This window comes from Biomphalaria glabrata, chromosome 18 (assembly GCF_947242115.1).
Source record: "Biomphalaria glabrata chromosome 18, xgBioGlab47.1, whole genome shotgun sequence".
NCBI lineage: Eukaryota > Metazoa > Mollusca > Gastropoda > Planorbidae > Biomphalaria > Biomphalaria glabrata.
The window spans coordinates 2,543,437-2,570,804 of record NC_074728.1 but is presented as its reverse complement, the minus strand read 5'-3'; the positions used below and the strand labels follow the sequence as shown (position 1 = coordinate 2,570,804).

The window sequence follows — 27,368 nt, the reverse complement described above, 5'->3', positions numbered from 1 at the left end:
TACCACATTATCATGAATTATTTACAAGAAGCCAATTCTTCTCTTGTTAAATACAAAGTAATATCATTATGTTCAAACCTCAGAACAACACATTATTTATCTATTTATTTTTACAATCATTTCTCTAGGCTATATTCAAGAGCATACATTTAAGACTTACCTGTTCAAAACTTGTTAAGATTAGTTTGTCTTTTAAACTCTGTTTTATGTCCGTAGATGACGATGTGTGTATACAATCATGTCTTTTAACAGAGTTATATAATTTACATTATCTCGGTAAGTTTCTTAATGACGGGAGCGGCAACGGATATAAACACTCCATAATTACCTATACAATGATTTCAATGGCAGGTGTCTCAAACAGCCTTGTCACAACCAGTCCAACCTTTGGTCTTCTCGCGTGACTCAGATATTGAGTCCGGCGGAAACTGTTATCACTGAAAGGGGGCATAAGAGAGCAACTGGCGTCTAAATCTGTAAACTTTACGCTGGAATGGCTTGTTAGACTTGGCGGGCTACCCACCTAGGAAACAGAAAACTCTAAATCTAAACTAAACCTTCGCTGCTCTACGATTATAACCAAACATTTGAAAGACTAGGGGAGGACTATAAGGTGAATCTTATGTAGTTTTAAAAAAAAACAACGTAGCAAGACCCTGGTAGAGCCTGAGACGATACTGATTCCCAACTTTATCCGCAGAGGGAGGAGCTGGTGTTTGGTCGACATCTTCCCGACCATAACTAATGTCAAGTTCTTATATCATTTCTATGAGTCGTGGTGGCTGAGTGGTAAACGCTAGGCTTCCTGGGTTCAAATCCTGGAGAAGACCTAACTGTTATGGGTACCTGACATTAGTTAGGGAAAAGTAAATGTGGTTGGTCGATGTGCTGGCCACATGACACCCTCGTGAACTGTGGGCCAAACAGATGACTTTTACAACATATGCCCTATAGAGGACAAGATCTAAAATGGGAATATTTTTCTATAAATGAATCATTGTCGCTTTGCGTCTTATGGAGACCATACATAAAGATAAATTAAAGTATTATAGTTTTAACTAAATGTTAACGCCAAGAGTTTAAAAAAAAAGTATGAAATTTAGAATCCATGTCTGCTGAGTAGATATTTTATTTTTTTGTTGTTTTTTTCAGGCCAACGGACAACGAAGATAATAAGTGATCAGCACAACGGCTAGGAATTCATTTAGTGCTGGAAGAATTCCACTAGAACTCACATTAGGAGTAAAATAGTCTGGTCATCAGGATTTGAACCTACATTAGCCTATCGGCACCTAACCACTCGACCACAAAATAAAAGAGAGTGAGACTTTTACCATGGGTCATAACTCCACGAATTACTCACTGTTATTTAGCTCTTCCGCTAGTGCACTCACGCTGGTCAAAACGTCCACCACGATGGCCACCACGCCCATGTCCTACTTCGTGTGTTCGGTCAGGGCCAACTCGTTTCAAATCTTTTTAACTTTCCAAGTCATGGAGTGCTACGTCAACCCGGTCCTGTCACTCTTCGGCCTTTGTGGAAACATCATGAGTTTGGCCATCCTGAAACACAGCGGTATTCACAAGCCTTCCAACATCCTTCTCTTCGGCCTGGTCGTCGCGGACATCATGTGCTTAATGCTGACCATAGACTACGCACTGCCCATACTTTACTTCGGGCCGGACAAAATCGTGCCAATGCTGTGCGGGTTCCAGTACCACGACGCAGTCAACTATTTCTTGACCATTTCTTCACTTGTGTTCACATTTTTCGGATTCTGGGGAATTTACGTGAATCCGTTTATTCAAGTGTTTGTCACGGTTGAAAGACTTCTGGCCGTGTTCATGCCACTGACTTTTAAAAAAATTGTCACCCGACTAACAACCACAGTCTGTGTTCTATTCTCCTTTCTGTTCTGGCTGCCGTGGAACTTCGCCTTCAATTCCATCTACGATGTCAGGCAACAGAAACTGTCCCCAAGCGTAAACTGGATGGCCGTAGTGCACGGTAAATTTTATTTCACCAACCAAGAAATTATCGACGTATTCAACTACTATGTAGTTGACAGCCTTGATTCGTGGATTCCTCTGATCTTGGTCACCTTAGGGACGCTGGCCGTGTTTATCAAGGTGAAGGTCACGCTGAGAAAGAGGCAGAAACTGACCAAGTCGTTGAAGCCGATTACTTGGTCAACGCGTACCACCAGGACCTTGATGGCGACCTCAGTGGTATTCATTGCAGCCCACGCCTGTGGGTCCATGATCATTTACTTGTTTCCATCGGAAAACTACGTAGAGTCTTACACACGTAACGCCTTCTACTACTTGGTATACATCATCAACGGCTCCAGCAGCCTGTCCATCTATCTCGTCTGCAACAAGCGTTTTTTACAGATCTTCCTGAAGATAGTTCGCTGGGAAACTTAGCTGCGTACCTACTGAGCATGCCTTGTGGAGGAATCGTGGAATCGGCTAGGGTTGGCGTCATCCAGCGCGTTTAACGTAAGATGTCAACGTCCCCAATTAAACCTATACAAAATAAACTTTCGTCAAAAAATCTTTTAGTCTTTATTTTATAATTATTGAAACCAAATTTATATTGAAAAAAAAATATATCCAATGTCGTTACTGGATATGTGTGTGTGTGTGAGATCTTATTTCAGGGAACAGTACCAGGAAAAAGAAGAAGAAGCAGACAGAGAAAGCGATGGGAAGACAACATAAAAGAATGGACGGGCCTGTCATTGAACGAGATTCGATCCAAGACAAAAGACAGAGAGGAATGGAGAAAGACGGTCAACAGATCTTGCGTTGACAGAGTTGGGGGGGGGGAAGAGATGAAGGGGATGGTAGTTGCATTTACAATGTTTGGTGTTCCGAAATGGTTCACTTTATTTTAAACTCTCTCACAACTCTTCTGATATTGAGTTCAAATTATGAATAAAAATTCCTCACTTCAAAGCTTATATCAACACTCCGTCTGGTAAAAAGGTTGTAGACGTCATTTCCCCCACACCCATTCTCGGATGAAGCTACAATTATTTCTGTTACCTGACAACACAAGAATCAATGGGAAAAAAATAATCAATTAATTAATTAACTATTGGTAATTAATTATTTTTGTTTTGTATCTTGAACAAGGGAAAGAAATCGTAATGGACAGATGTGGTGGTATAAGTTGAATTAGTCCCCTTGAGGACCCAGCCCTGAATAAACATTTTTTTATGCATTTAAAAGTAAGATCATGTAAACATTCACCAAGATACCTCCTTCTTCCCTCCCCCTTTCACAACTGGTCCAGACAAGTGATAGGATCATAGTGCATTGAGAAAGCTAAAACCTAAACAAAACCAATAGGTAAAAATATTTCTAATCGCACAGGTAATCGTCTAGGTCAATCGTATATACAGCCAAGTAACTGATCTAAACTATCGATACAATTACAATTAATATAATAATTTTTAAAGTTGGTTTTTTTTTTTGCTTTTCTTGTGTTGTTTTTTTTTAAATTTAATTGCTGCGGCATCAATGTGCAAATGGTTTAGTTGCTATTGGCTCAAGGTAATTAATAACAGGTTGAATTTTTTTTTTTCGAACGTCGAAGGTGGAAGAATTAGTTATAGGTGAGTGAGTGTGTCAGAGCTTTTGCGATTATTATATAGCTCAAACAGTTTTACTTCAACATTCCAAGTTAAACATAGATCAGAAATGAATATTCCTGGTCCCTTGGTGAATTCAATGGGGGCCGCCTCTGAGTTTGAGTGATAACACAAACTCTCTTTGTCATCTTGGTATTCTATAATTTTATTGCTTCTAAAACAAAGAGTACTTGCGACTGGTTGACTTTATTTCAAATAGATATAGTCTTTAATTGAACTCGTGTGTTGTCGATTGTTTATTATGATTAAAAATCTTTTTAGCTTTTTTTAATAATGTCACTTTTTTTTTCTAAAAAAAAACAAAAAGTGGGTTTTGTTTGTTGCCTATGGTCTTACTAGCAGAATTCATGATTTTATTAAGTTGAATTGTTTTGTTTTGTAACAGATCAACGGGCGTAGTCGGTGGGTAAATCTAACCTTGAATAAAATGATTAGTGTACTTAAGATGAGATAATTTAGGATATTTTCTTGATCCAATCAAATGGAAATTCAGTTTGACAACAATTTACAAGATCAGCGTAACTACTGTACAATAACAGTATAGATGAAAAATTCGAACAACATTCACACACGAAAGATATACACATATACTTTCTGCTCAGTTTTATATCCAATATTGGCCCTTTGATTGGGTATACTATATAAACCTGTTTTTTTCTTACAAGAAACGAAACTAAAATAAAAGCGTTACAGATAACGGATAACTTAAGATCTAAAACTGAAATACTGTCTTAAGTAGAATGTATTTGCTTTAATAAGATTTCACTTGAACTTAGATCTACTTCTATAAGTTTTCGATTCGATAATGATATTGATAGTTACGATGGTCTGGATCATTCTGTGCTTCACCCAAACACAAGGCGTGTGGAAATTTCCAATTTCTGGTTGCGTGTTCTTGGAAATAAAACTCTGACCCAACTTCTCACCGGCCTGTTAGGAATAGATCAAAATGTAGGTCGGCATTTAAAATTTAGGTAAGTGTGCATTAGATATTGAATATGGATTAGTTAAATGTCTTGTAATATATGACCTGAACAATTAGTGCTGGTAGTTGTTATGTAGGATTACTAAATTTTTTTTTTATAGTTTTATGTATTCGAAATAAATAATACATTCTTTCAATACGCTAGACTATACCATTAGAGAATAAAGTTTAGTGACGGCTTAATTGGGTATAAGGCCTATTCTTTCAATGCGCTGGACTATACCATTACAGAATAAAGTTTAGTAACTGCTTATAGGGTATAGGCCTATTCTTTCAATGCGCTAGACTATACCATTACAGAATAAAGTTTAGTAACTGCTTATAGGGTATAGGCCTATTCTTTCAATGCGCTAGACTATACCATTACAGAATAAAGTTTAGTAACTGCTTATAGGGTATATGCCTATTCTTTCAATGCGCTGGACTATACCATTAGAGAATAAAGTTTAGTAACTGCTTATAGGGTATAGGCCTATTCTTTCAATGCGCTAGACTATACCATTACAGAATAAAGTTTAGTAACTGCTTATAGGGTATAGGCCTATTCTTTCAATGCGCTAGACTATACCATTACAGAATAAAGTTTAGTAACTGCTTATAGGGTATAGGCCTATTCTTTCAATGCGCTAGACTATACCATTACAGAATAAAGTTTAGTAACTGCTTATAGGGTATAGGCCTATTCTTTCAATGCGCTGGACTATACCATTAGAGAATAAAGTTTAGTAACTGCTTATAGGGTATAGGCCTATTCTTTCAATGCGCTGGACTATACCATTAGAGAATAAGGTTTAGCAACTGCTTATAGGGTATAGGCCTATTCTTTCAATGCGCTGGACTTCATTATTCAAAATTTAAATTTAGTGGCTGCTTGTAAAGTATGTAGATTTAGGCCTGTTCAGTTCGTATAAGACGCCTGTTATGTTTGATCCATCATTAATAATAATCATATGAAACACTGCACTCATCCTTAGACTTATTATTATTATTATTATTAGTTCTTTTTTTTAATAGCTTTTAATCTATGGTGGATAATTATAATTACTTCGTATATCCGGTGGAAATATTGATAAACTATGTATTTTAAATTATTTATAATAATCTTTGTAAACTTCTCAGGGTGTAGAATCATATTATTACAAAACTTATATCAACTCACTCTGTCTGTCTGTCTATCTGTCTGGTAAAAAGTGTGTACACGTTATTTCTCCCACACCCATTCTCTGATCAAGCTGAAACTTCGCACAATTATTCATTGACTTAGACAAGACATGAATCAATTTTTTAAAAAGTAACCAATTAGACAAGTAAATACTAGTAATTTATTATTTTGTTTAATAGCAACAAGGGAAACTAATACTAAAGTATTTACAAATGGTTAAATTTGATGGGCTCAGTCCCCTTAAATAAATGTTAACGCCATTTCTCCCTCAGGCATTCTCCGATCAAGTTGATACTTTAAACAATTCTTTATTGTACCTAACAATAAACAAAAATACTGAATTAGTCAATCAATTATTGGTAATTAATTACTTTGTTTGATATCGAGTAAGGGAATTTTGCTTTTTACATTATTGGTAAATATAGTTTTAAGGATAAAGTAGGCTTACTTCCCCTTTAGATAATTTTGTTTTGCTTTTGTTTTTTAAAAGAGATTTTTGAAAATATTTTGATTGTTTTTAAATCCTTATGCTTGTAGCAAAAACTAATTTCATTATTTAGTTAGCAGTAGTGAATTTTAATACTCTGTCCTTGACATTGTTTAGAAATTAGTATCTATCGTTAAAATCCTCATTAGCGCGTCTTTGTGTGTGTGTGTGTGTGTGTTTCTATGGTGACGCTGTGAAGAGGTTAGCTGTGCAGTGTGAATGATGCAAGAGATGCGGCATTGTCGTCCGCGGTCTTGGGTACAACAGATGATTCCAGATTGCCAGAGTGAAAAGACGTGTTTTTTTTATATATTTTTTTGGTGACTTCAATTTTGTAGAGAATGCCATTTTATATTATTTCTAAAGTCTACTACATTTATTTCATTTAATCTCACGTTACATTGTCCAGGTTGTAATTAATGTTCTATTTAGTATTGTCCACAAAGAAGTTGTTGAAGTTATTTCAAGTTTTTAAAATTAAAATATAATATACCTGCAACGGTTTAAGTTGTCTACCAGCAGTTAGGTGCTACAAGTCAACGACCGTCCACAACACTGTAACATTCTCGATGTTCCCTGGTTCATTCCTTTTTCGTTGATATGTGAAAAAGTGTGTGTGTTTTTGTGTGGGAGGTGTAATCTGGGCGTTCAACAAACACAGCTCAGCTCAACTCAGATATCGGAAAAAAAAACACCTCCTAGTTTACATTGGAATGTAGGTTTATATTGATAATATTTTTTTCCATGTTAATATAGATCTAGATTTGCTTAATATAAAAGTAGTAAAGTTACCCTTTCAGTCCCTGCTGTTTGCCACGAGTAGTTTGGACAAGTGTCTTTTGCTTTCTCCCAACTCTGTAAAGTTTTTTTTTCTATCTACTTGTAATCCTTGTACGGGGCGAAAGCGCTTTGTATTTTTTGTTTTATTTTGTTTGCTACGTCACAAAGTCCGGTGGTCATTCTTTGTCATGAGGCAGTTCACCCTCTAAAATTTGTTGAAATGTGACTGTGTGTTGGTTCGTAAAAGATTATTAGTTTGCTAAACAAGTACTATTTCATTTGGGCTTATTTTATTATTCGATAGGATTTTTTGGCCCCCTGTTTAGGGCAAGTTACTTCGTTTGTGATATCTCTTATTATTGTGGGAAGCGTGGTCGAGAGGCTAAGTACGCTTGAACTTTGATTGGCTTGGCTACATATGAAGGGGGCTCGAGGTTCGAAACCCGACTCTAGCCGAGTTGGGTTTGCTGATAGCCTAAAGTCAGCACGGAAAAACTTCTCCCAGATACCCCCTCCCCCCACTCGTCCACAAATGAGATTGGACATAGCGCTCTGAGTATAAGCATGAAAGTAGCGCTATATAAAGATTACATCTCCCACGCAAAATATATATTTATATATATATAAATTTAATATGTTTCTATAAGGTTGTCACTATTTCTAGTGTTAGGGTAGAGGCTGAGTTTTGTTTATAGGTTGCCAAGGTTGGAGTTGTATTACTGACTGCGATTCTTTGCCAGTGTTGGCGTCCTTTATCCTCTCAGAAGTATCTATTACTGCCTTGAGCGTCATTGTCAGATTGTCGACCATTGGACTGCGCTAATTGTCAGTGGCCGTTACGCAAGAGTTCTTACCAGTCGGGGATCAGTTGTATTCTAACTCTAACATTGCCGATGTTGACAGTATTGTGACATTATCGTTCTTTGTCTGGTTTACTATGAAACCATGGTGACAAGTGTGTAGCAGTAGCAAGGCGCTTATACTACATTATTAACACATTTATGTATAAACCATTATCTATTCACCATTCTATCATTCCCATTGTACACATAGCTTACATATATAGGTATCATATAATTAAATTCATTATTTTGTTATTTAAATCATCCACATAGTTTCTTACTCTATGTACGACTGCGTGTGAATGATGTTCTAGGCAGGCTGAACCTCTGGACCTTTAATTTTTTTTTAAGCGATTGAGCAAGATATATAATTCTTAACCCTGAAACGGTTTATAGGGCAGATGATGTAAAGGTCAAGTTTCTGTGGGCCATCGGTTAACGAGTGTGTCATGTGGCCAGCACAACGATCAGCCGCCTTTACTTTTCCCCGGCTAATGACAGACGCCCATTATAGCTGGGTGGACTCAGAGGCGCCCCTAAGAATGCAGAAATTAAGTTTCCAATTCGTCACCAGGATTCGAGCCGGGACCTTCCGACAAGGAAGCCAAGCTCTATTCCAGTCTAGGGGTGTTGTACATCTTGGTATAATGAGTTTTCGTGATATTTATTACTTTTAATGCGATATTTATAACACGTTTGAGGGGTGGAGAGACGGTGGCGAAATAATCCCGCTTGTATTTGTAACTCAGCATCATTTTCTGTTGTTTTTTTTTTTAGGTTCATCAAAGCTGTATAATTCAAGCTCAAAGTTATAATAACAATAACCAAGAAGCCGTCGATTAACGCAAGGGAAGACAAACACAGATTATCAAAGAAAGAATTCCCACAGGCGTTTACAAAGTTTATATATATGTTATGTTAAACTTTGTATAAGTCGCCTGTTCGTTAGAAGTTTTACTATGGTTAATGCCAAAATGAAAATTAAACACAGTCAGTCGCTTATAGTACTTAACGATGTTAGCAGCTTTTCCATTCTTGGACTGGATGAATTTTGTGATCCGCTATCTATGCCAGTTTGTACCAGCAGGTGTAGGACGTTAATCTACGCTGTAACCAATGGCGTACCAGCTAATATATTACGTCAGCTCATCAACCAAGGATGTGACGTCAATGCTAAAGACGCCAATGGAAAAACAGCTTTAATGTACGCAATGGCTCGGAGAGACATACCATTCCACCTTCTCAAGCTCATGGTCGGCCATGATGTGAACGCTGCAGATAGAGAAGGCGTCAGCATATTGGTGTATGCTGTCAAATACAAGCAAGAGAAGCGGTTCATTCAACACCTTCTTCACTCGGGAGCTAAACTAGACCTTAAGGATGTTTACGGAAAGACAGTTTTGGACTTCGTCTTTCAATGCTGCCCCTACAAGAGTTTCGCGCTTGTGGATACAATAAAAAATCCAAGTTGGCTTAATCTAGTATCGCTTGTTGATATGCTGTATCCCTATATGAGCCTGATGCAGAGAGTCAACACGGCGGCTTATTTCGTGAATCAATCTGGTCTCACGTTTCGTAAGTTATGTGAAGAAAATAAAAAATTCTTGAAATGGATGCTCAGTAAATGCATCGTGCCTAAAGCGATCGTGCCTAAAGCTGTAGGCTGGGAAGCAGTAGCTGGCCGCTGCTCACCGATTTTGTCTGCGGTAATGCTCGGACATCTGGACGCTGTGCAGTACTTACTCGCAGTGGGATGTCTTACAAACTCTGACCTCACATTTCTACTCGGACTACTTCGGAATCAAGATCTACGAATAACCGTCGACATGCGACGATGTATAGAGCAGAAAACCTCTCAGCCTTGGCCTCTGATCAAGTTGTCACTTCTGGCTGTGTCTACCTCAGTAGGAAACGAACCCGATCGCATTAGTCGTGTAAGAAGTTTGCATATACCGACTTGGCTGCAAGATATTCTCGCTTACGCCGTACCGCCATCAAGACTTCCACATAAAGTGACTTTAAATATCTCTACCACACTTGAGTAGGTACGAAAAACGAAAGAGCAACATGCACTTTTCAAAATTTTGTGTAATTAATAAAAAACAAGTTTGCTGATTAACTCAATTAGGTTTATCTATTTGTTTGCAGTGGCGTAGCTATGGATTTTGGGGCGCGAGGGGCTTCACCTCTTTTGGTGCCCCTGCATTTTGACATTCGACATCATGACATGAGATAATGTCGTAATATTTTATGTAAAAACAAATTTCGGACACTCGTTTGGGGGACCCCTTCAAGTATGGGCGGAGAGGGATTTTCAAATTTGGACACCCTCTCCCCACCTTAGTTACGCCACTGCTTGTTTGTTCTCTACCAGCTGGTAACGCTACGATTATTTAATTATCTTAAATCATCATTGAATTGTTGTTTTAAAACAAATCAAAGAGTTCAGACATATGTTTGACACTCAACCTTCAAAACTTGGTCTGCACGCCGCCCCTGGATTGTAAGTTTCGCAAAATTGATGATTCCTTCAACGCATAACAGTTATCACCCCAGATTAGATTATTTCTATAGGTACTCTATTATTAGAAACACCCGTATGACGTTATCATCTTCTGTAGGCCTGTATTTTTTTTTTAGGTTAAGATTATTTATTTGTATACAAAATACTGCACTCAGTGCACTGTATAAAAACTTTAGATCTATAGATCATACATTATAACCTATTAGAGAAAGAATACCTTGTAGTAGGCCTATTTAGGTCGTTCATTATAACCTATTAGAGAGGGAGTGGGTTGGGCTAGGATGTAATGCACGCTGGACCTTCATTCTGTCATTTCGATGGTCCCGGGTTCATACCCTGACAACAGGGTAATACATTGTAGTAGGCCTATAAAGTAGGCTACAGTTTTGTAGCACGCTATTTGTCTTATTCTATGAATGGGTACTTTGAAAATGTTATAAAGATAAGGCCCGCATCGTAATTGTTTAATCGAAACTTATTCTGTGCACTACCAGCTACTCACATCCCCCCCCCCACACACACACACATATATAGGCCCTATATAGTAATTTATAATATATTATATAAATTCTTTTGATTGCAATAGTGTAGGCCTGTAGGGCGTACTGGCTACGTATCAACATATTTTACTAAACAGTTTGGACAGTTGACTGTTGTCTTCATTGGGAGGGGGTGGGTTGGGCTAGGATGTAATGCACGCTTGGACCTTCGTTCAGTCATTTCGATGGTCCCGGGTTCAAACCCTGACCGCTTCCATCCCCCGTCGTCCTGTGAAAGGCTTGGACTAGGAAGTAGATTATCTTCAACTCTGAAGGAACATTCAAAATGTGTAAAAGATTTTACAAACAAACAATAACATTCGACCGGTATAGAACGTCCATAACTTATATGATAAGTTGTGACTTTTATTCTTCACTTTGTTTTTGGATGTCTTTTTTAGCGTCCTAATGTAAAGCCCAACGATAAGTCCGATGAAATATACATCTGTTCTCTACTTATTATATATTACATTGTATATTAGAAGTTTTTTTTATGTTTTTTTTTTAGTACATATTGTACTACCTGATTTTACGAGGTCTAAATTTGACCAGGAAGTTATCACCATGACTTGTGGACGCATTTTTTAAAGAGGTGCAGTCAAATAAATAGATCTACTAGAATCTAGATCTAGCACATTTAATGTCTTTCATTTTTTTAAAAATCTCTATAGTTGGATTCCATGATTCGCAGGCTTATTGCCTCAGGAACGCGTTGGACGTTAACTAAACTTTCAACGCTTTGTAGGCTATTGTCTTCACTTTCAAAACATGACTAAATAAAATATAATCGGCTGGGTTTGATTTCAGATACGGTGTCATACTTTATTATTATTATTATTTATTGTATAATCATCATGACTAGGCTCTACAGGTATAGTTTCCCCATTCTAACACTAAGCAGTAGTGGGCCTTAGTGATCTCGCTGTTTACATTTTAATAACGATTCATTTAGCCTATTCTTCTGTATTGAAATGTTTCTTTGATACTTGTAATACTTGTATAATACTTTTAATACTAAGTGTACATTACGCCAGTAAAGCTGTGATAACTTGAGAATCTTAAGACATACACATTCTATGTATATGTTTTGTTTTAAATTTCTTTAAAACTCTTTCTCTCCGAACTGACGATACCAGCGTTGATTCCACCAGAATGTGGTAAATAATTACGGAGAGAAAGAGTTAATTTGTGATACTTTATTTTTGAACAGCATTTCTCTTCCCTTTTTTATTTATTTATAACTTACCATTTTTATTCTATTTCATGAAATGGTATTTTTGTGCTTGTTTTCCCTTGTACAGCGTTTACATGTAACTAACTTATTAATTCTTGATCAAAGATATACAATAATAAAGACAGTGTAGCCTACTTCATGTTCTCAGGTTTTTGTTTTGTTTTTCTATCTATGTGTAATAGATGACGTCATTTCCACATTTAATCCTTTTCCTGATGGCAAAGAAAAAAACAATTTTAATTAGGCCTACATCAGCTATGCTAATATTGCGTCATCATTTGATGCTGATGTTTTGTGAAAACTAGTTAAAAGGGTGTGACGTAATAAAGAGAGCATTTAATGCCTACACCTACTAAAACATGTCGTCTGCTGCTGTTAACTCATTCTTAAGTTAGTAGGCTAGTCTATAGAAATGTCTCTCTAGAATAACGGAACATGGTGGCAGAAGTAGCTAGGCCTAGTGTTAAAGCGCTCATATCAATAGTGGTTAATGCTTATAACACTGGTATCAGAAGTTTTATTAATTCATTGTCAGGTTTCGTATAGACTCTATAATAGTCTAGATGTAAATAATGGAATTATTCGATCCTCCTAAACCATCGTCAGTTGACGGTAATCTGTCTGAGATATGGAACATGAAGCTCTATTAATTTATAGGCCTACTTGATTGCTGAACCCGCTCGAGACATCTACAACACTTTTCAAGTAGGCCTATGTGAAGATGAGACTGTAGACAAAATAATGTAAAGGTTTGAAAAATATTATTATTATTATTTTTGCCTATATATCCAACAATTTTGTAATTTTTTAAAACTAGAAATCAGAAAGAAAGTAAAACTTTTGAACAGTATGATACAAAGTTGAAGAATTTGGCAAAAAAATGTAAGATGCGCTTACCAGATGTAGTTTAGAAGGCATATATGTGGCATACAATTGGATCTAGTGTGTGTGTGAGAGAGAGAGAGAGAGAGAGAGAGAGAGGGAGGCTTCTAGGAGACGCGAATAATTGAATAATTAGATAGAGCAGCAAGTAAAATTCGTTATGACTCAGAATCAAATGAAAGAGATGAAAGGACTACATGTAGATCCTGTTCTTTTTCTCTCTTCCTTTCTCTCTTTCCTTCTTGTTTCTTCCTTTCTTGTGTGTGTGTGTGTATACCTCTATCTTTCTTTTGTAAAAGCATATGACTTAGCTTACTGCTGCCGAAATGGAATGGAGCCCGTCCCGTTCAAACAGAATGCGACATCTTCAAAATCTTGACTAGACACCTGGAAAGGTTTTACTTCTGATCTAACTGAAATTTAACACAAGCTGAACAAATTTAAGCCATGATCTCTTTCCTTAACATCTAAGAATTGTAGGCCCTACTACTTGACCACATAGTATTATTATTTCTTTGCAAAGAACTCGATCAGAACTCAATAAAATTAACAGAAAAATAAAAAGGAAGAAACGAAAGCCGGAGGTTATGTTTGTGTTCAAGTGGGTGGTGGTGGATTCCATATAGATTTATGTTTCCCGTTTCCACCTACTCACCTTCTCTTTTTATTATTATTATTTTTTTAATATCATTATGAGAAAATATTGACTAGGGTTTGTTTTTATTGTTACCAGTAGGCTTAATTGTTTTAAGAAATTAGATATGAATTTGTTAAAGAAGTTCTTTATTTTCTTAATTAGTGTTTGGCGAAAATATATATATATATTAAATACAGATATTTTTATAACATAGTTAACGCTTTAAGCTAAGCTAAGGTTTAACAATAAAATATTTTCGATCTATACTTATTATTTATTCTATTCTATTCTTTTGTTTTCTTTTTTATATTTACCTGGCAAATGTAACAAGAAACCTATTGTGAACTAAACTGCTAAGAACTATTATCACATATATTCCTTTTTATTGCTATCAAACAAAATAAAAATAAAGATCCGTAGTAAACTAGAACTAGAACATCTAGATCTAGAGTCTAGAACTAGATCTACTAACTCTAGATGTCTTAGATCTACTACTAACTAGATCTAGACCTCTATTCTATTTTGATTGACAAGGATATATATATATAGATCTATATATTAGGTATTACATAATAGATCTAGACCTAGATATCTACTATTACTATATTGACTATATCTATATCTATAGTATAGCTATGCTATAGGTATAGACAGTATAGTACCGTATAGGCCTATTATTCTAGTAGACTATAGTGACTGTTATAGTCAGTATACTGTATTATACTGTATAGTCTAAGTATAGACTAGGACTAGTTTAGTTTAGTTATATTATATAATAAATAGCTAGAGACTCTAGTAGAGTAGATCTAGAATCTATTATCATTATGATTATCTAGTAGATCTTATACAAGTTATTTTTACAAGACAAGTCAGTATGAGTATACTTAGTATAGACTATAGTCAGAGACAGAGGCTGTCAGAGCAGAGAGTACTATAGATCTAAATTCTAAATCTAGTCATAGCATCTTGTAGTCTATAGTTACACTATAGTCTATAGCAGTGATGCCCAAACCAAAATACAGCCTGCCTTCCAGATACGGCTGTGACGTGGTTCCATTGGCATTAGGTCTGCAGAAACGTTGACACAAAGTGTAGAAAATCCCCCCTCGTTGTAGGGCCTCTCTTTTTCTCTGATGATTGGTACAATGGCCTTTAACACTTGTACGCTATGAAATGGAAGACTCCAAAAAACTACAAGTGGACTCTGAATTTAGAATATATCAGAAGTGAACGGATCTTTAGTTGTTGTGAAACGTGATAATAAGCCAACATATTTGATTTATAAAGAAAGTTTGGCTGTTTTGAAAAGGAACAACATATAAACGGCATTATAAAACAAATATGTCGTCATTCTTGGTTTGAGTCTCAGATTTATAAAAAGATTGTTAAACTACGCCTAGAGATTGGAGGATAAACAAGAGAAGAAAATGATTTGTTGGTTATTATTAAGCTAGCTACAATGTCGCTCGCATTTTAAGTAGAGGTCCGTAAAAAAAGAGATAAATTTCAGATATCCCATTAATTAATGTAAGTAGGCTAATAGATCCAGAGGTTTCTAATGAAATTGTTTCAGGTCAATTTTATTTAGTTTTTGTACCTTTTAGGTGATGTGGCCCATGACACGAGTGTCAGAATTTGAAATGGCCCGCAGGTCGAATTAAGTTGGGCATCACTGGTCATAGTGACTATAGTATAGAAGAGACTTTAACTTTAAATTTTAAATCTTATATACAACAGTAATATTATTAGATCTATTATATATAATGTTAAAATAATATATATATATATATATATAATATATATATTATATATATATATAATATATATATAATATATATATAATATATATATATATATATATAAAATATAGTATAGATTTTAGTACATCTACTTTATCTAGAATCTTGTCATATATATGATATTATTATTATAGAATAGTCTAGATCAGATCTAAGATCTAGGCTAGGACTAGAATCTAAAACCATATATCTACATTATTCTACATGATACATCTAATTATCAGACATCTAGAATCTAGTCACTCTATTTTTTTTTAGTCGTAGTACTTCTAAAAGAATCTAGATCTAAATCTAGTGACATCTAGTCCTTAGAATTAATAGAATCTCTAGAGTCTAGAGTAGTCTAGCTAGATCTAGTTACTCAAATTAGTGGTTCAGTGATGCACCCATACAAATGAGGATATATATATATACTACACTCTACAGAGTCAGTGAAATTATAGACTCTATAATAGTGCTATGGAATGGGTTGCCTGAGCTAGCCAGGAAAACCAGTGACTTGTCAGAATTTAGGTCATTGGGTAATATGCTTGACTGAATGCATGACGCATAGGTCTCATAGAACGTAATCATCTTCTTTTTTGAAGTAACGTCTGTGAATTATATAAGATTGAAGCTACTCAACTACCGTTCTACTAGATCTAGAAAAATCAGGGACCTAGTAACTAGTCTAGTACTAGCTACCCTCTAGTACATAAGTCTAGATTCTAGTAGAATATTTTATAATTAAAACATAAAGAAATAAAATAAAAACCTTAGCGTGACTATTATGTTTTTTTTTAATAAGATCTTTTTTTTTTCTCTTTCCAGAAATGTAGCCAGCTTCAAATTAATGCATCTATATAGGACTTCTTTGTTTGATTGGTGTCTAAATAATCAGATCTGAAATAAATGAATTACTCATAACAACCTTACAGAACCGCCACTAGATTCATACCTGATTTCATCATTGAATGCAATGATTTAAGACATGCCACTAAACTCTATGAAAAGTTATTCCACATAATTTTCTTTATAAAAGCTTTGTGTTTTCCAGTGCCAGTTTGAATCTAAAGTATGAAAACTAACAATGTAATTAAGTACGAGTGTGGTTACAGCCATCCATTCACCTGCGATGTATGTCATGCCGTCTTTACTCTCAAATCTTCACTGACTCGACACAGACACATTCACGCACAGGGCAAAAAATTTGTTTGTGAAATCTGCGATAGGGCGTTTGTTGTGAAGCGTTATCTACAACGGCACATTGCCCATCAGCATATACAGAAGAAGTATCAATGCGCCTTGTGTGAAAAATATTTTCTGGGCAAGACGGAGTTAGTCAAACACCAAAAGCAGCACAGTTTTCTGTCGCACAGCAGTAAAAGAAGATCAGTTCAGAGGAGGAAGTCTTTTTCTTGTTTAGTGTGCTGTAAAAGCTTCACCAAAAAACTGTCTTTGATTCAGCATGAGAAGACGCATAGGAGAGATTCACCTTCAGCCTCTGACTGTGGCATTCAGGCGTTGTCATCAGAGGAGTTGCTATATGGGGAAATGACATACAGCTGTCACGTCTGCAAGAAAGATTTTGCCACAAAGAGAAATGCCATGGCTCATCTAAGCAAAAAACACTTCAAATGTGACATCTGTAATAAGGTATTGACTAACAGCCGGCAGATACGGAAGCATATGCAGCGGCATATGGGCTCAGTTGAGGCAATGAGAATCAATATGACCCTCACCTTGGAAAATGATGATGTCGGCTTCAAGAGTGAGACGTTGACAGACCTGAAGCCTGAGAATCTTCAGATGGTTTCCATGAATGCTGATTACTATCTAAAAAGTTTGCATACCCAAGGCAGGTTCAAAAGCTACACACGCAAGATATTCATTTGTGATATGTGTGGATATTCAACATCAGCTAAATACGTTCTCAATTCACACATCTCCGCACACTTGGGGGAACGACGCTTCATGTGCGATGAATGTGGGAAAACATTTATTTGGGCAGACAGTCTGAAGACTCATAAAACAACGCACCAGTCTGCGACCCCATTCCAGTGCACAATCTGTTTCAGGTCATTTAAGTTGAAGTCATACCTCATTCAACATGAAACCTACTACCATTTTGGCAAGGGAGAATTTCTGTGCCCTATCTGCGACAAAATCTTTTTCAGTAAGTTCAGTCTCAAGGAGCATTTGAGACTTCATGCCAACTCTGAGACATTTGCTTGCAAAATCTGTGGTGAAGTTTGCCCCAGTCAGTATTTCTTGACTAAACACAAGCAGGTCCACCTCCCCAACAACCCAAACCACTGCTCGGTATGCAACAAGACCTTTCTGTGCAAGTGGAAGCTAGAACTACACTCTCGTGTCCACTCGGGAGAAAAGCCTTACCGTTGCACCCAATGCAACAGGGCCTTCTCGGACAGGTCAACTGTCAGGAAGCATTTGAAACTCCATGTTGGTAATAAGAGTTTCAGGTGCGACTGCTGCCAGAAATCCTTTGCTGAAAAATATCATTTGACCTACCATTTGACTACTCACAGGCATTTGAAGTGTGTTACAACAGAGACAAGTCAAATTATAGCTGCGATAGTTGATTAAACTAAAATTTACACATTGTCTGAAGAGTTTCAATATATGGATTGGTTTTTCTTTGTGCATTTATCTTATTAATATATATTTATTAATTTTGATTTGAAATAAATAATAACTTTATTTTTAAATATAATGGTTATCTATTACTATTTTGTATATGACAAGCGACTGTGAGATTATCAAGAAAATAAATTATTGCATTACATGTTTTGCTTATAACATGGTATTTTCCAAGTACAACTTTTATGTTAATTATATATTTATTGATAAACAGCATTTTTATAATAGAACCTGTAAAAAAATGTTTTACATGTTTCAGATGTTCCTTCAGAGTTGAAGATAGTTTACTTCCTAGTCCAAACCTCCCGCAGGATGACGGGGGATGGGAGCGGGCAGGATTTGAACCCTCGACCATCGATAAATCCGAACAACAGTCCAGTGCGCAAACCGCACGACCAGGCAGCCATCCTTTTAGGCTTTTAAGACTTTCTTAGGGTGTTAATTACCATGTCACGAGCTAGATTATGTTTTTTTTTTTTTTTTTTTAAATAGATAAAATTGACTAAATGGGTATTTAGCTGTTTTAGCTCATGTTTGGTCTTTTATGTAATTTATGAAAAATAATGTCAGTAAAAATATTTCCTGGGTTTAATTCCTTATTAACTTTTCAGAAGGACTTTGCAGTTCATAGAAAAAACCCTAAAAGCACTGGCTAATCAAACATTTCATTTCGAAACTGTAACTGACATTACCAAACTGTGGCCTAGCTGGGAGGGTGAAAAATGTAAAAATCCCCCAAATGAGTGTCCTAAATTTCATGTCAAGATGTCAAATGTCAAAATGCAGGGGCCCCTAAAGAGGTCAAGACCTCAGTGCCCCCAAATCACTAGCTACCCCACTGTTACTAAAGATAGTCTAGCCTAGTCTACTTGATGATCTAGAAACTACTTTCATTTTATTTTACTTTTGGCTTGAAATGTTTCTGCTTGCTATCATGTCCTATATTTTTAAAGGTTAGTGTTCTTAATTAAGGGCACTAACAATGATTTTCTCTGCTGTTTGTTTTTAATCAAGAAAACAGAAGTTAAATCAGCACTTTTGTATCATGAAACAATTCTGTGTGGCAATGAGAAATATTTTCAAGCTGGGTGCTAGACTCTTTTTATTAGAAGATCATAATTATCAATTAACATTAATTTCAACACTTAATATAAAAAAAAAGAATAAAAAAACAACAACAAAGCTCATCTAAGGGAAAGAACTGCTAATTATTGCTATTTACTGAAAATTACAGGGTATATCTCCCTTTCTGCTATATATAAAAGTCATTGCAAAGTTAAGTAGCTTAATACTTTTTGATATCTAGTGATCTGCCTCAAGATGTGAAATAGAGATGGATCCTCAGTCTTCTGTACTCAGCCCCTCCATCTTACTATGGTACGTATTCCTTAAAGGCTAACCACATCTGTTTCAGACTCTGCAAAGCTATCTTTTCCTTATAGAATTGATACATATGGTTCGTTTCGCTTTAGTAAGATTTCTGTTAACTTGTTTTTTTTTTAAGAATTCCCTGATAACATCATATAGACAACAATTGTCAATGTTCCCAAAATGAAATGGTCATATCTGGACATGAGTTTGTAGTTTTGAACTTGTGATGTGAAGTCTTGCCTAAAACAGCATTTCGATTTATGTTGAATGTTGTTAAGTAAACTTTTCAAGTGAATTTTTTTTTAATACAAAATTTTTGTATATTACTGTTTACATTTTTTTTAATGTAAAATTTAATTTATTAGTGGGATGGCCTGTGTTCGTTGGTATTATAATTGTTTTCTTGATTGGTTGCAGTATTCTCGATCAAAATAAACATTGTTGATTTGGCAATTACCTTGAAGCTACATTTCATCTAGGCCTTCTGTTATATCATACACAGAATGTCACAATCAGACATTGCATTATCATATTATTGAATGTAATACATATTTAGTACATGATATGAAGGTTGAAGTACGGTAAATGTGTAATGAAATAACAAATACCAGAAAACCACTATATTGGCTTTATTCAACAAGATTAGGCTACAGTGAACGAATACAGGCACGTCACACATTGTTGAAGTACTATAAACACACACACTGAACATGACATTCTGACACGCAGAAATGAAACTACTCAGTTACACTACAAAATGATATGAAGCTAGCAATGGAACTGAGAGGCTACAGAAGGATATCACATTCAAAGACCACATCACAAACCAAGAGATTAGAGAGTCAGGGTAGTTAGAGCGATTGGTCCCCACGATGACCTGCTAACTATACAAAAAAAGCACGGAAACTAAACCTCAATGTCCATTTTACAAGGTCTTCGGGGCTTGCAAAGACCTTCCTTCATGGAACAGTACCAGGAAAAAGAAGAGACAGAGGAAGCGATGGAAGGACAAAATAAAATAATGGACGGGCCTTACATTGAAAAAGGTTCTACACAAGACAAATGATAGAGAGGAATGGAGTAAGACGGTTGGCTAATCTTGTGTGGTGCCCCAACGGTCAAACAGACTAAGGCAGAGCTTCCCAAACTTTTGACCCATACTAGACTTTTGTAGAATTTTCGTAACGTTTAATTAATGCCATTTCCTCTCCCCCCCCCCCCCCCCCCCCCCCCCCAGGATTTATTTTAATGATCAAAATTATTTTTTTTAGGCCAACATACTCAAAATAATAATTACTCTATCACAATTATGTGTTCAAGTACTGATTTTATTTTCTCTATGCTTCAGAGACACATCAAATACATTCTTAAAAAAAATGAAAAATTTTTTCCTTGAAAATGAGGGCGTGTCGACGGCAGTTGTAACATCCCTTTCCATTACCTGATCTTTGTAGAACCTTCGTCTTACGATGTAAACTAACGCCGTATTTGAGTTTGAGAGAACTTAAAATAATAAAAAGGATTTAAAACTTATGATATTTATTCTAATTTACAAACTAAATGGATATTTAAAAAAAACAAAATACTCAGCATAGCTAGCTATGTGCAACGCGTACCTCCTTCCAACTCTTCCGGTACCCCACTTTAGGAAACAATGGACTAAGAGACAGGTGAAGGTGATGTCATGAAAGATTGAGTAAGTATATAATATAAATGAGGCTCTTGGCAGCAGGTGGCTTCTGAACGACACATCCGCTCCACTTTCCTCGTGATTACTTTAGAAACAAACACTAAATAAAAAATACTATTCCTGTCCGTGTAAAAAAAAATAATAAGAATGCCATACAGTTATGTCATGCTCATTCAAACTCAAGATCTCTTTCAATGGTAGCAGGCTATCAAACTAAATAGGTTGAGGTGTGTGTGCATATTTTGTTTTCTTTACTTTCTAATTCCAGATAACAACGTGCATAGAAGAAATATTATTTACATAGAGATGACTAAAAACGGAAACAGTTGTTTTCGCAGACGACATTTGCAGTCCAGTTACAGGGTACGTCACGAACCTTTCCAAATGCACCAGCATACTGGACACAGTACTCATTACCAGCATAGTTATTGGGTTCACCTGTTTGAATAATAAAAATAGATTTTTTTAAAAATTATATATATACTCAACTGCCTATTTGGATCTACTATCTAGTGCTATTCAGCACTACAGGTCACTACTTGTCAGCCTACTTGGCGCTATCGGCTCTACTTGCCTGCCTATTTGACAGTCCCCTTGTCAACCTATCAGGCACGACGTTCCTATAGAACACGCGTCTGTGTGAGACGTCATAGCTTCGCCAAATCTTCGCAACTCACTGGACTTTAACCCTTATCCTGCTAACGACGCTGCCCACGGCAGATCAGCTCTACCCGCAGTGCGCTTGTGCCCACGGTAGCCGGCCACCCGCCCTACTGTGCCCACTACAGATATCAGAACTTTGAATCGAGACTCCACAAGAACTGAAATCACCGGCGACCCTCTACCCGCTAGAGCGCCACCTCCAGCTGCAAGACAGCCAGCCAGGAACACAGCCAGCTGCGACCCCAGCAGGACAACCAGCTAATTGCAGAGGACGAAAGTGACATACTCTCTAATTAAGTGCTTAGTATGATGATACAATATTGCTAACGAGATAGATGCTAATCCCCCCCCCCTTTTTTATTTTATTTTACCTTGTACATTTATGTAAATAAATATTCTTCAATTTTACAACATTTGTATCTTTCTCCATTGTTTGTCTTGTTTCGTGCCTGCTCCCGATTTATCTCTGATGGACCAGTGTGTGGCAATTCAAAAATAATCATCCCCTAGACATCTAACAAGCCACTCATACAAGTCATACACGAGGCCCGTTACTTTTTCCTGTTTGTATGATGAAATAAATCGCAAATCGCTTGTTCAATGATGTTATTGATGCACGAGCTTTTTTTATAAACAAACCAGTAATACAATCACCAATAGACATATTGAGGAAACAGGCTTCATATGACAATTACGTGTGCTCAAACCTTGCAACCTCCTCCGAATACCACTATCTCAGGCCACTTCCATTGCGTCATGTGAGAGTTCATTCTCAAAGCTCAAGTTCATCAAAAACTATCTGAGGAGCACAATGACGCAAGAAAGGCTTATCATGGCTTTAATGTCAGTGAAGTCACAAATACTAGAAAGTATCAATGTAGATGATGTTATAGATTTCTTTGCTGCACAGAATGCACGACGTTAAGCGATATGAATTGAGATTTGTCACTTGTGCATTATTTAACTAACAAACAACGGTATTATTCATTAAAAGAGTTTTAATGATTATTTTTTTGTTAAGTTTACTGATATACTGAACCAATTTGATTTGGGGCTTATATATATTTGCGTACATTATCTCATGCCATATGCCGAATGTCAAAATGCAAGGGGCCCCAAAAGAGGTCAATCCCCCCAGGCCCCCAATGCCCTAGCTACGCCTCTGCATATATGATTTCTAGTGCCCCAACAATAAAAAAAAAGTCTATAAAGGTAGGCCTACTTATTGCACAGTATAAAGTAAAAGTAATCTATAGAGCAGATGATGTAAAGATCATCCGTTTCTGTGGCCTACGGTTAACGACCGGGTGTCATGTGGCCAGCACAATGACCAACCGCCTTTTCTTTTCCCCAACTAATGCTAGAGCTGGTGGACTTAGAGGCCAAGAATCCCGAAATTAATAATCCCAGTTTTCACCAGGATTCGATCCCGGGATCCCCGGTTTAGAAGCCAAGCTCTTTACCGCTTAGCCACCGCGCCTCCATAGCACTGTATAAGTTACTAAAACTAAAATAAATATTAAAAAGTGTATTATTTTTACAATCTATACTAAAAGAAGACACATTTATTTTTGTAAGAAAATTAGAAGAGTTTCAATGTTTAATTTATTTTAGGCTCTACATCACCATGAATGCTGACAAATAGCGCTAGATCAAATACCTTTATTAAAGATCTGAAGCTTTAAAGATTCATCAAGCACAGACATGTCATCGGTCCAGAAAAAAGTGCGATTCCTTCCAATGTCCTCAAGTCCTATATAGAAGTCGACGTTTATTAATTTGGCTATGTTAAGCTTGCCCACATCTTTTACCGTGAAGAGATTCGCTCTCTTTGCTGTAGATTCAAAACAATAAAATAGACTTTGAACTGTTGTTTGATTAAATCTCAAAATGTTGTTTTTTTTTTACAGAACTTTTGAATTTTAAAATACGAAATTTTTTAGAAAAATATTCAAACAAGAAAAACTAAAAAAAAATCTATATTTTTTTTAGAATACACTCCCATTTTATTAAACTTCCAATACGATAATGCTATACAAAAAATATTTGGTTCTATTCGGGTATCGAAACTGTGACACCGTCAACTGCTGTTAAAACTTACGCATTTTCTGACTCGGCCAGCGGTAGCCTACTACGGTAATACGGCTGTCTACGCCATGTTGTCTCTAGACCTAGATATAGTCTCCAGCCAAATTTAATTTTTTTTAGTTTTTATTGTGAAAAATTATAACCGTCAAACTAGAGTTCCCCTCCCCCTGTCGCAGACGAGCCAGTAATTCTTTTCTCAGCGATATACATCAACTGTTAAATTTTCTAGGAAAAAGAGCCTTTTTTTTTTAGATCAGCGTCCCCCACTAGTGGCGGACTGGATTTCAAAATCGTCCCAGACATTTCTGTACACTACAGCCCATAAATTGTTTATCATATGATGGGCCTCCAATTATAGGCCGATCCATTCTCAAAGTCACTATGTTATTTTTTTAAATAATGTACCGATAACTGTATGTATGATCTCTCTTTTTTAAAAAGAAATATAGGCCTAATGCTGCTTTTTAATCACTATGTTTGTAGGCCCAAAAAGGATGAAGCCTACTAATAGCATTGTCTACGGATGTAGGCTATTACATTATTTTTGAAAATGTGTTAGATTAAATTAGTATTACACTGTAGTCTGTAACAGATGTTTTTAACAGGACGCTCATATAGCCCCTTATTATAAATCTTTAAAAATTTAATGCGTGCCAAAGTGGCATTCATGAGGCCCTATAGGCCCATTGAAGTACAGGCCAACCGGGCATTTGCCCAAATGCCCATATAGCCTATTCGCCCCTGCCGCCCACCAGGGCCGGTCTTAGGGCACTGCAACCTGTACGGCCGCAGTGGGCCCCGCACTTTCATAGGCCCCGCGCTAACTCTAGTTGTAAATTATTAAATCAAACCATTTTAACTCCTGGAAATCTCCTAAAATTGCAAAGTATATGCAAAGTATATGAAAAAAGTGAAAATTTCCTTAAATTATTAAAATGTCCTGAAAAATCAATGAAAATGTCCTAAAAAAAAGACAAAATTGTCATCTAGGGGTGTCATTCAATATGGAAAAAGCCAATCCTACTAGCGATTAAAAAAATCGGCATTGTCAGCTTTCATTTAATAAAAATAACACGGCGAATTTTAACCCAAACAGGAAGTTCCAATACTTAATTTACTTATGATCATGCCTGCACCTTCGACATAGAGGAGGGCACGATCATGCTCATGATTGACTGTAATAGTCACTGGCATATAAATATAGATCTAAATCTATCTCGATTTCTAAAAAAAAATTAAAAGCGATATTTTGCTAGTCGATAGTAAATCTAAAAGGCCAATCTTGAATGTTTATCGGCTTTTTGTTGGAAAATTAACTTCTATTGTAGATGGCTCTTAAAGTTAATTTGACCGTAATTTTGTACTTAGTAAAGTATGAATAAAATGCAAAGACGTATTTATTTTCTAACAAGAAATCTTAACTCTTTCTCTCCGTAATTTTTTTTTCTAATTCCGATAGTATTATTCGTTTCGCTCATTTGTGTTTCACTCTCCTGTTAGGGTTAAACTTCAATTACTTATTTGTTTGTTATCAGAAAATGTTATTTTTGATATCGAATTATAGGAGAAAGCATGCTATTTTTTACACAACACAAATTAAAGTTTATACATCAAAAAAACAATTTAGTTTAATGGGAGTCAAATCAACGTTGGCATCGTCAATTAGGAGAGAAAGAGTTAATTTTCACTTAGCCTATTATCTTTATCCCTACCCAGACTGGGCCCCGCGTAATCCGTTTCGCAGTTTCCACCATCCACGAAGGAGTAACTTACATAGACATAGAAGTATATCAGTAGAAAACGTTCATGTATGACGCATTCATTATTACAGAAATAAATGAAGTTATTAAATCGGCAGACGAATTCTTAAATAATTATAGAATTAGGGTCATTTAAATAAATCAGCACAATATGCCGACTAGATAGATGTCAGGTCGTGCGGTATGCGCTCTGGACTCTCGTTCGGTCGCCGCGATGATCTCGGGTTCGTATCCTGCTCGCTGCCATCCTCCCGCAGTCATGCGGGAGATTCGGGCTAGGGAGTAGATTATCTTATAAGTAAGACTAAGATTAAGACTGCTTTATTGATCCTTATGGAAATTTTTTGATTACAAGGACTCTTTTTTCATATAGGCTACAGACAACACAACAGAAACATACACACAAATAGAATAATAAGAACAGACGCAACATAGAGAGTTCATTCAGCGACTACACACAGGCATCTCGGTCCTTTTCATGTTTCCTGATCGAAGGGTGGCGTTGATAGAGTCTGACCGAGTGAGGAACGAACGAGTTTTTTGTACCGCTTTGTTCTCGTCTTGATTGACAGAAGTGGCCCATTTCGCGACGACTTCACGTAGTTATGATGGAGCGGGTGGCTAGTGTCTTCCAAAATTTTTGCGATTTTCAACTCTGAAGGAGCATTCGAAACATTCATAACACATGACAACTTCTAATTAAGTCATTGATCATTTCAATTCGATGAGACATTAGTCCAGCGGTTCTCAACCTTTTATGCTCGGCGACCCCTTTTTACAATCCCCCACTCTGCCGCGACCCCCCCCCCCCCCCACACACACAGCAATAGAAGAAAAAACAAAAACAATCCATATTTTCGATGGTCTTAGGCGACCCCTGGCTAGTCGTCAATCGACCCCCTAGGGGGTCGCGACCCACAGGTTGTGAACCCCTGCATTAGTCCCTAGCTTGAGGGTATCTCTACTTACCGAGAGAATAATCTCTAGTCTGAGGGTATCTCTACTTACCGAGAGAATAATCTCTAGTCTGAGGGTATCTCTACTTACCGAGAGAATAATCTCTAGTCTGAGGGTATCTCTACTTACCGAGAGAATAATCTCTAGTCTGAGGGTATCTCTACTTACCGAGAGAATAATCTCTAGTCTGAGGGTATCTCTACTTACCGAGACATTGATCTCTTGTTTGAGTGTAGTTCAGATAACCGAGCTGAGAGCGCCACATACACACAGACGTATTACCAGAAGACAGGATCGTAAAGCCAGCAATCAAGTTGCATATTTCGTATGACTGATACAACTTCATTGTTGAGACCGGGGATTTCCCAGATCTCACTACACAAAAACCTGATGAGTAAAATCAAAGTAGAGATTAAAATAAAAATTAAGTAACAGAAAGAATAGGTCAAGCTATAGTTTAGTCTCGTATACGTGAAAATATAAATGTCTTGCTATATGCGATAAATATCACTAACCTACACGGAGGCATTTAAGAGTCTGTCTGTCTATACGTCTGCCTGTCTGGTAAAAAGTTTGAATATTTTTTTCTCCCCTTTCCCATTCTCGGATCAAGTTAAAACTTTGCATAATTATTTATTAAATTTGAAAAGACATGAATTAATTAAAAAA

At 36.5% G+C, this 27,368-nt stretch overlaps 4 protein-coding genes across 5 annotated transcripts; 3 read left to right on the top strand and 1 right to left on the bottom strand.

Moving 5' to 3' along the window:
- Positions 1–1,416: 1,416 nt before the first annotated feature.
- Positions 1,417–2,427, top strand: LOC106078271 (probable G-protein coupled receptor B0563.6). The gene has a single exon (XM_013239116.2). It carries the CDS (start codon positions 1,417–1,419, stop codon positions 2,425–2,427), a length of 1,011 nt encoding a protein of 336 aa, XP_013094570.2.
- Positions 2,428–4,516: 2,089 nt separating this feature from the next.
- On the top strand, positions 4,517–10,039 carry LOC129924059 (uncharacterized). The gene is made up of 2 exons (XM_056017801.1): positions 4,517–4,633; positions 8,693–10,039. Exon 2 carries the CDS (start codon positions 8,875–8,877, stop codon positions 9,958–9,960), a length of 1,086 nt encoding a protein of 361 aa, XP_055873776.1. The 5' UTR covers positions 4,517–4,633; positions 8,693–8,874; the 3' UTR covers positions 9,961–10,039.
- Positions 10,040–12,691: 2,652 nt separating this feature from the next.
- LOC106069392 (zinc finger protein OZF-like) lies at positions 12,692–19,552 on the top strand. Of its 2 annotated transcripts, none has more exons than XM_056017770.1 (2): positions 12,692–12,961; positions 16,341–19,552. In XM_056017770.1, exon 2 carries the CDS (start codon positions 16,587–16,589, stop codon positions 18,114–18,116), a length of 1,530 nt encoding a protein of 509 aa, XP_055873745.1. In that variant the 5' UTR covers positions 12,692–12,961; positions 16,341–16,586; the 3' UTR covers positions 18,117–19,552. The 2 variants fall into 2 exon arrangements, with proteins under 2 accessions (XP_055873745.1, XP_055873746.1); XM_056017771.1 differs by lacking the exon at positions 12,692–12,961 and adding an exon at positions 14,267–14,293.
- Positions 19,553–21,416: 1,864 nt separating this feature from the next.
- On the bottom strand, positions 21,417–27,080 carry LOC106051601 (uncharacterized). Its single transcript, XM_013206804.2, has 3 exons — positions 26,907–27,080; positions 23,555–23,728; positions 21,417–21,669 (listed from the first exon to the last, which is right to left on the bottom strand). The coding sequence occupies exons 1-3, from the start codon at positions 27,043–27,045 to the stop codon at positions 21,542–21,544; spliced, it is 441 nt and encodes a 146-aa protein (XP_013062258.2). The 5' UTR covers positions 27,046–27,080; the 3' UTR covers positions 21,417–21,541.
- Between the last annotated feature and the right edge of the window lie 288 nt (positions 27,081–27,368).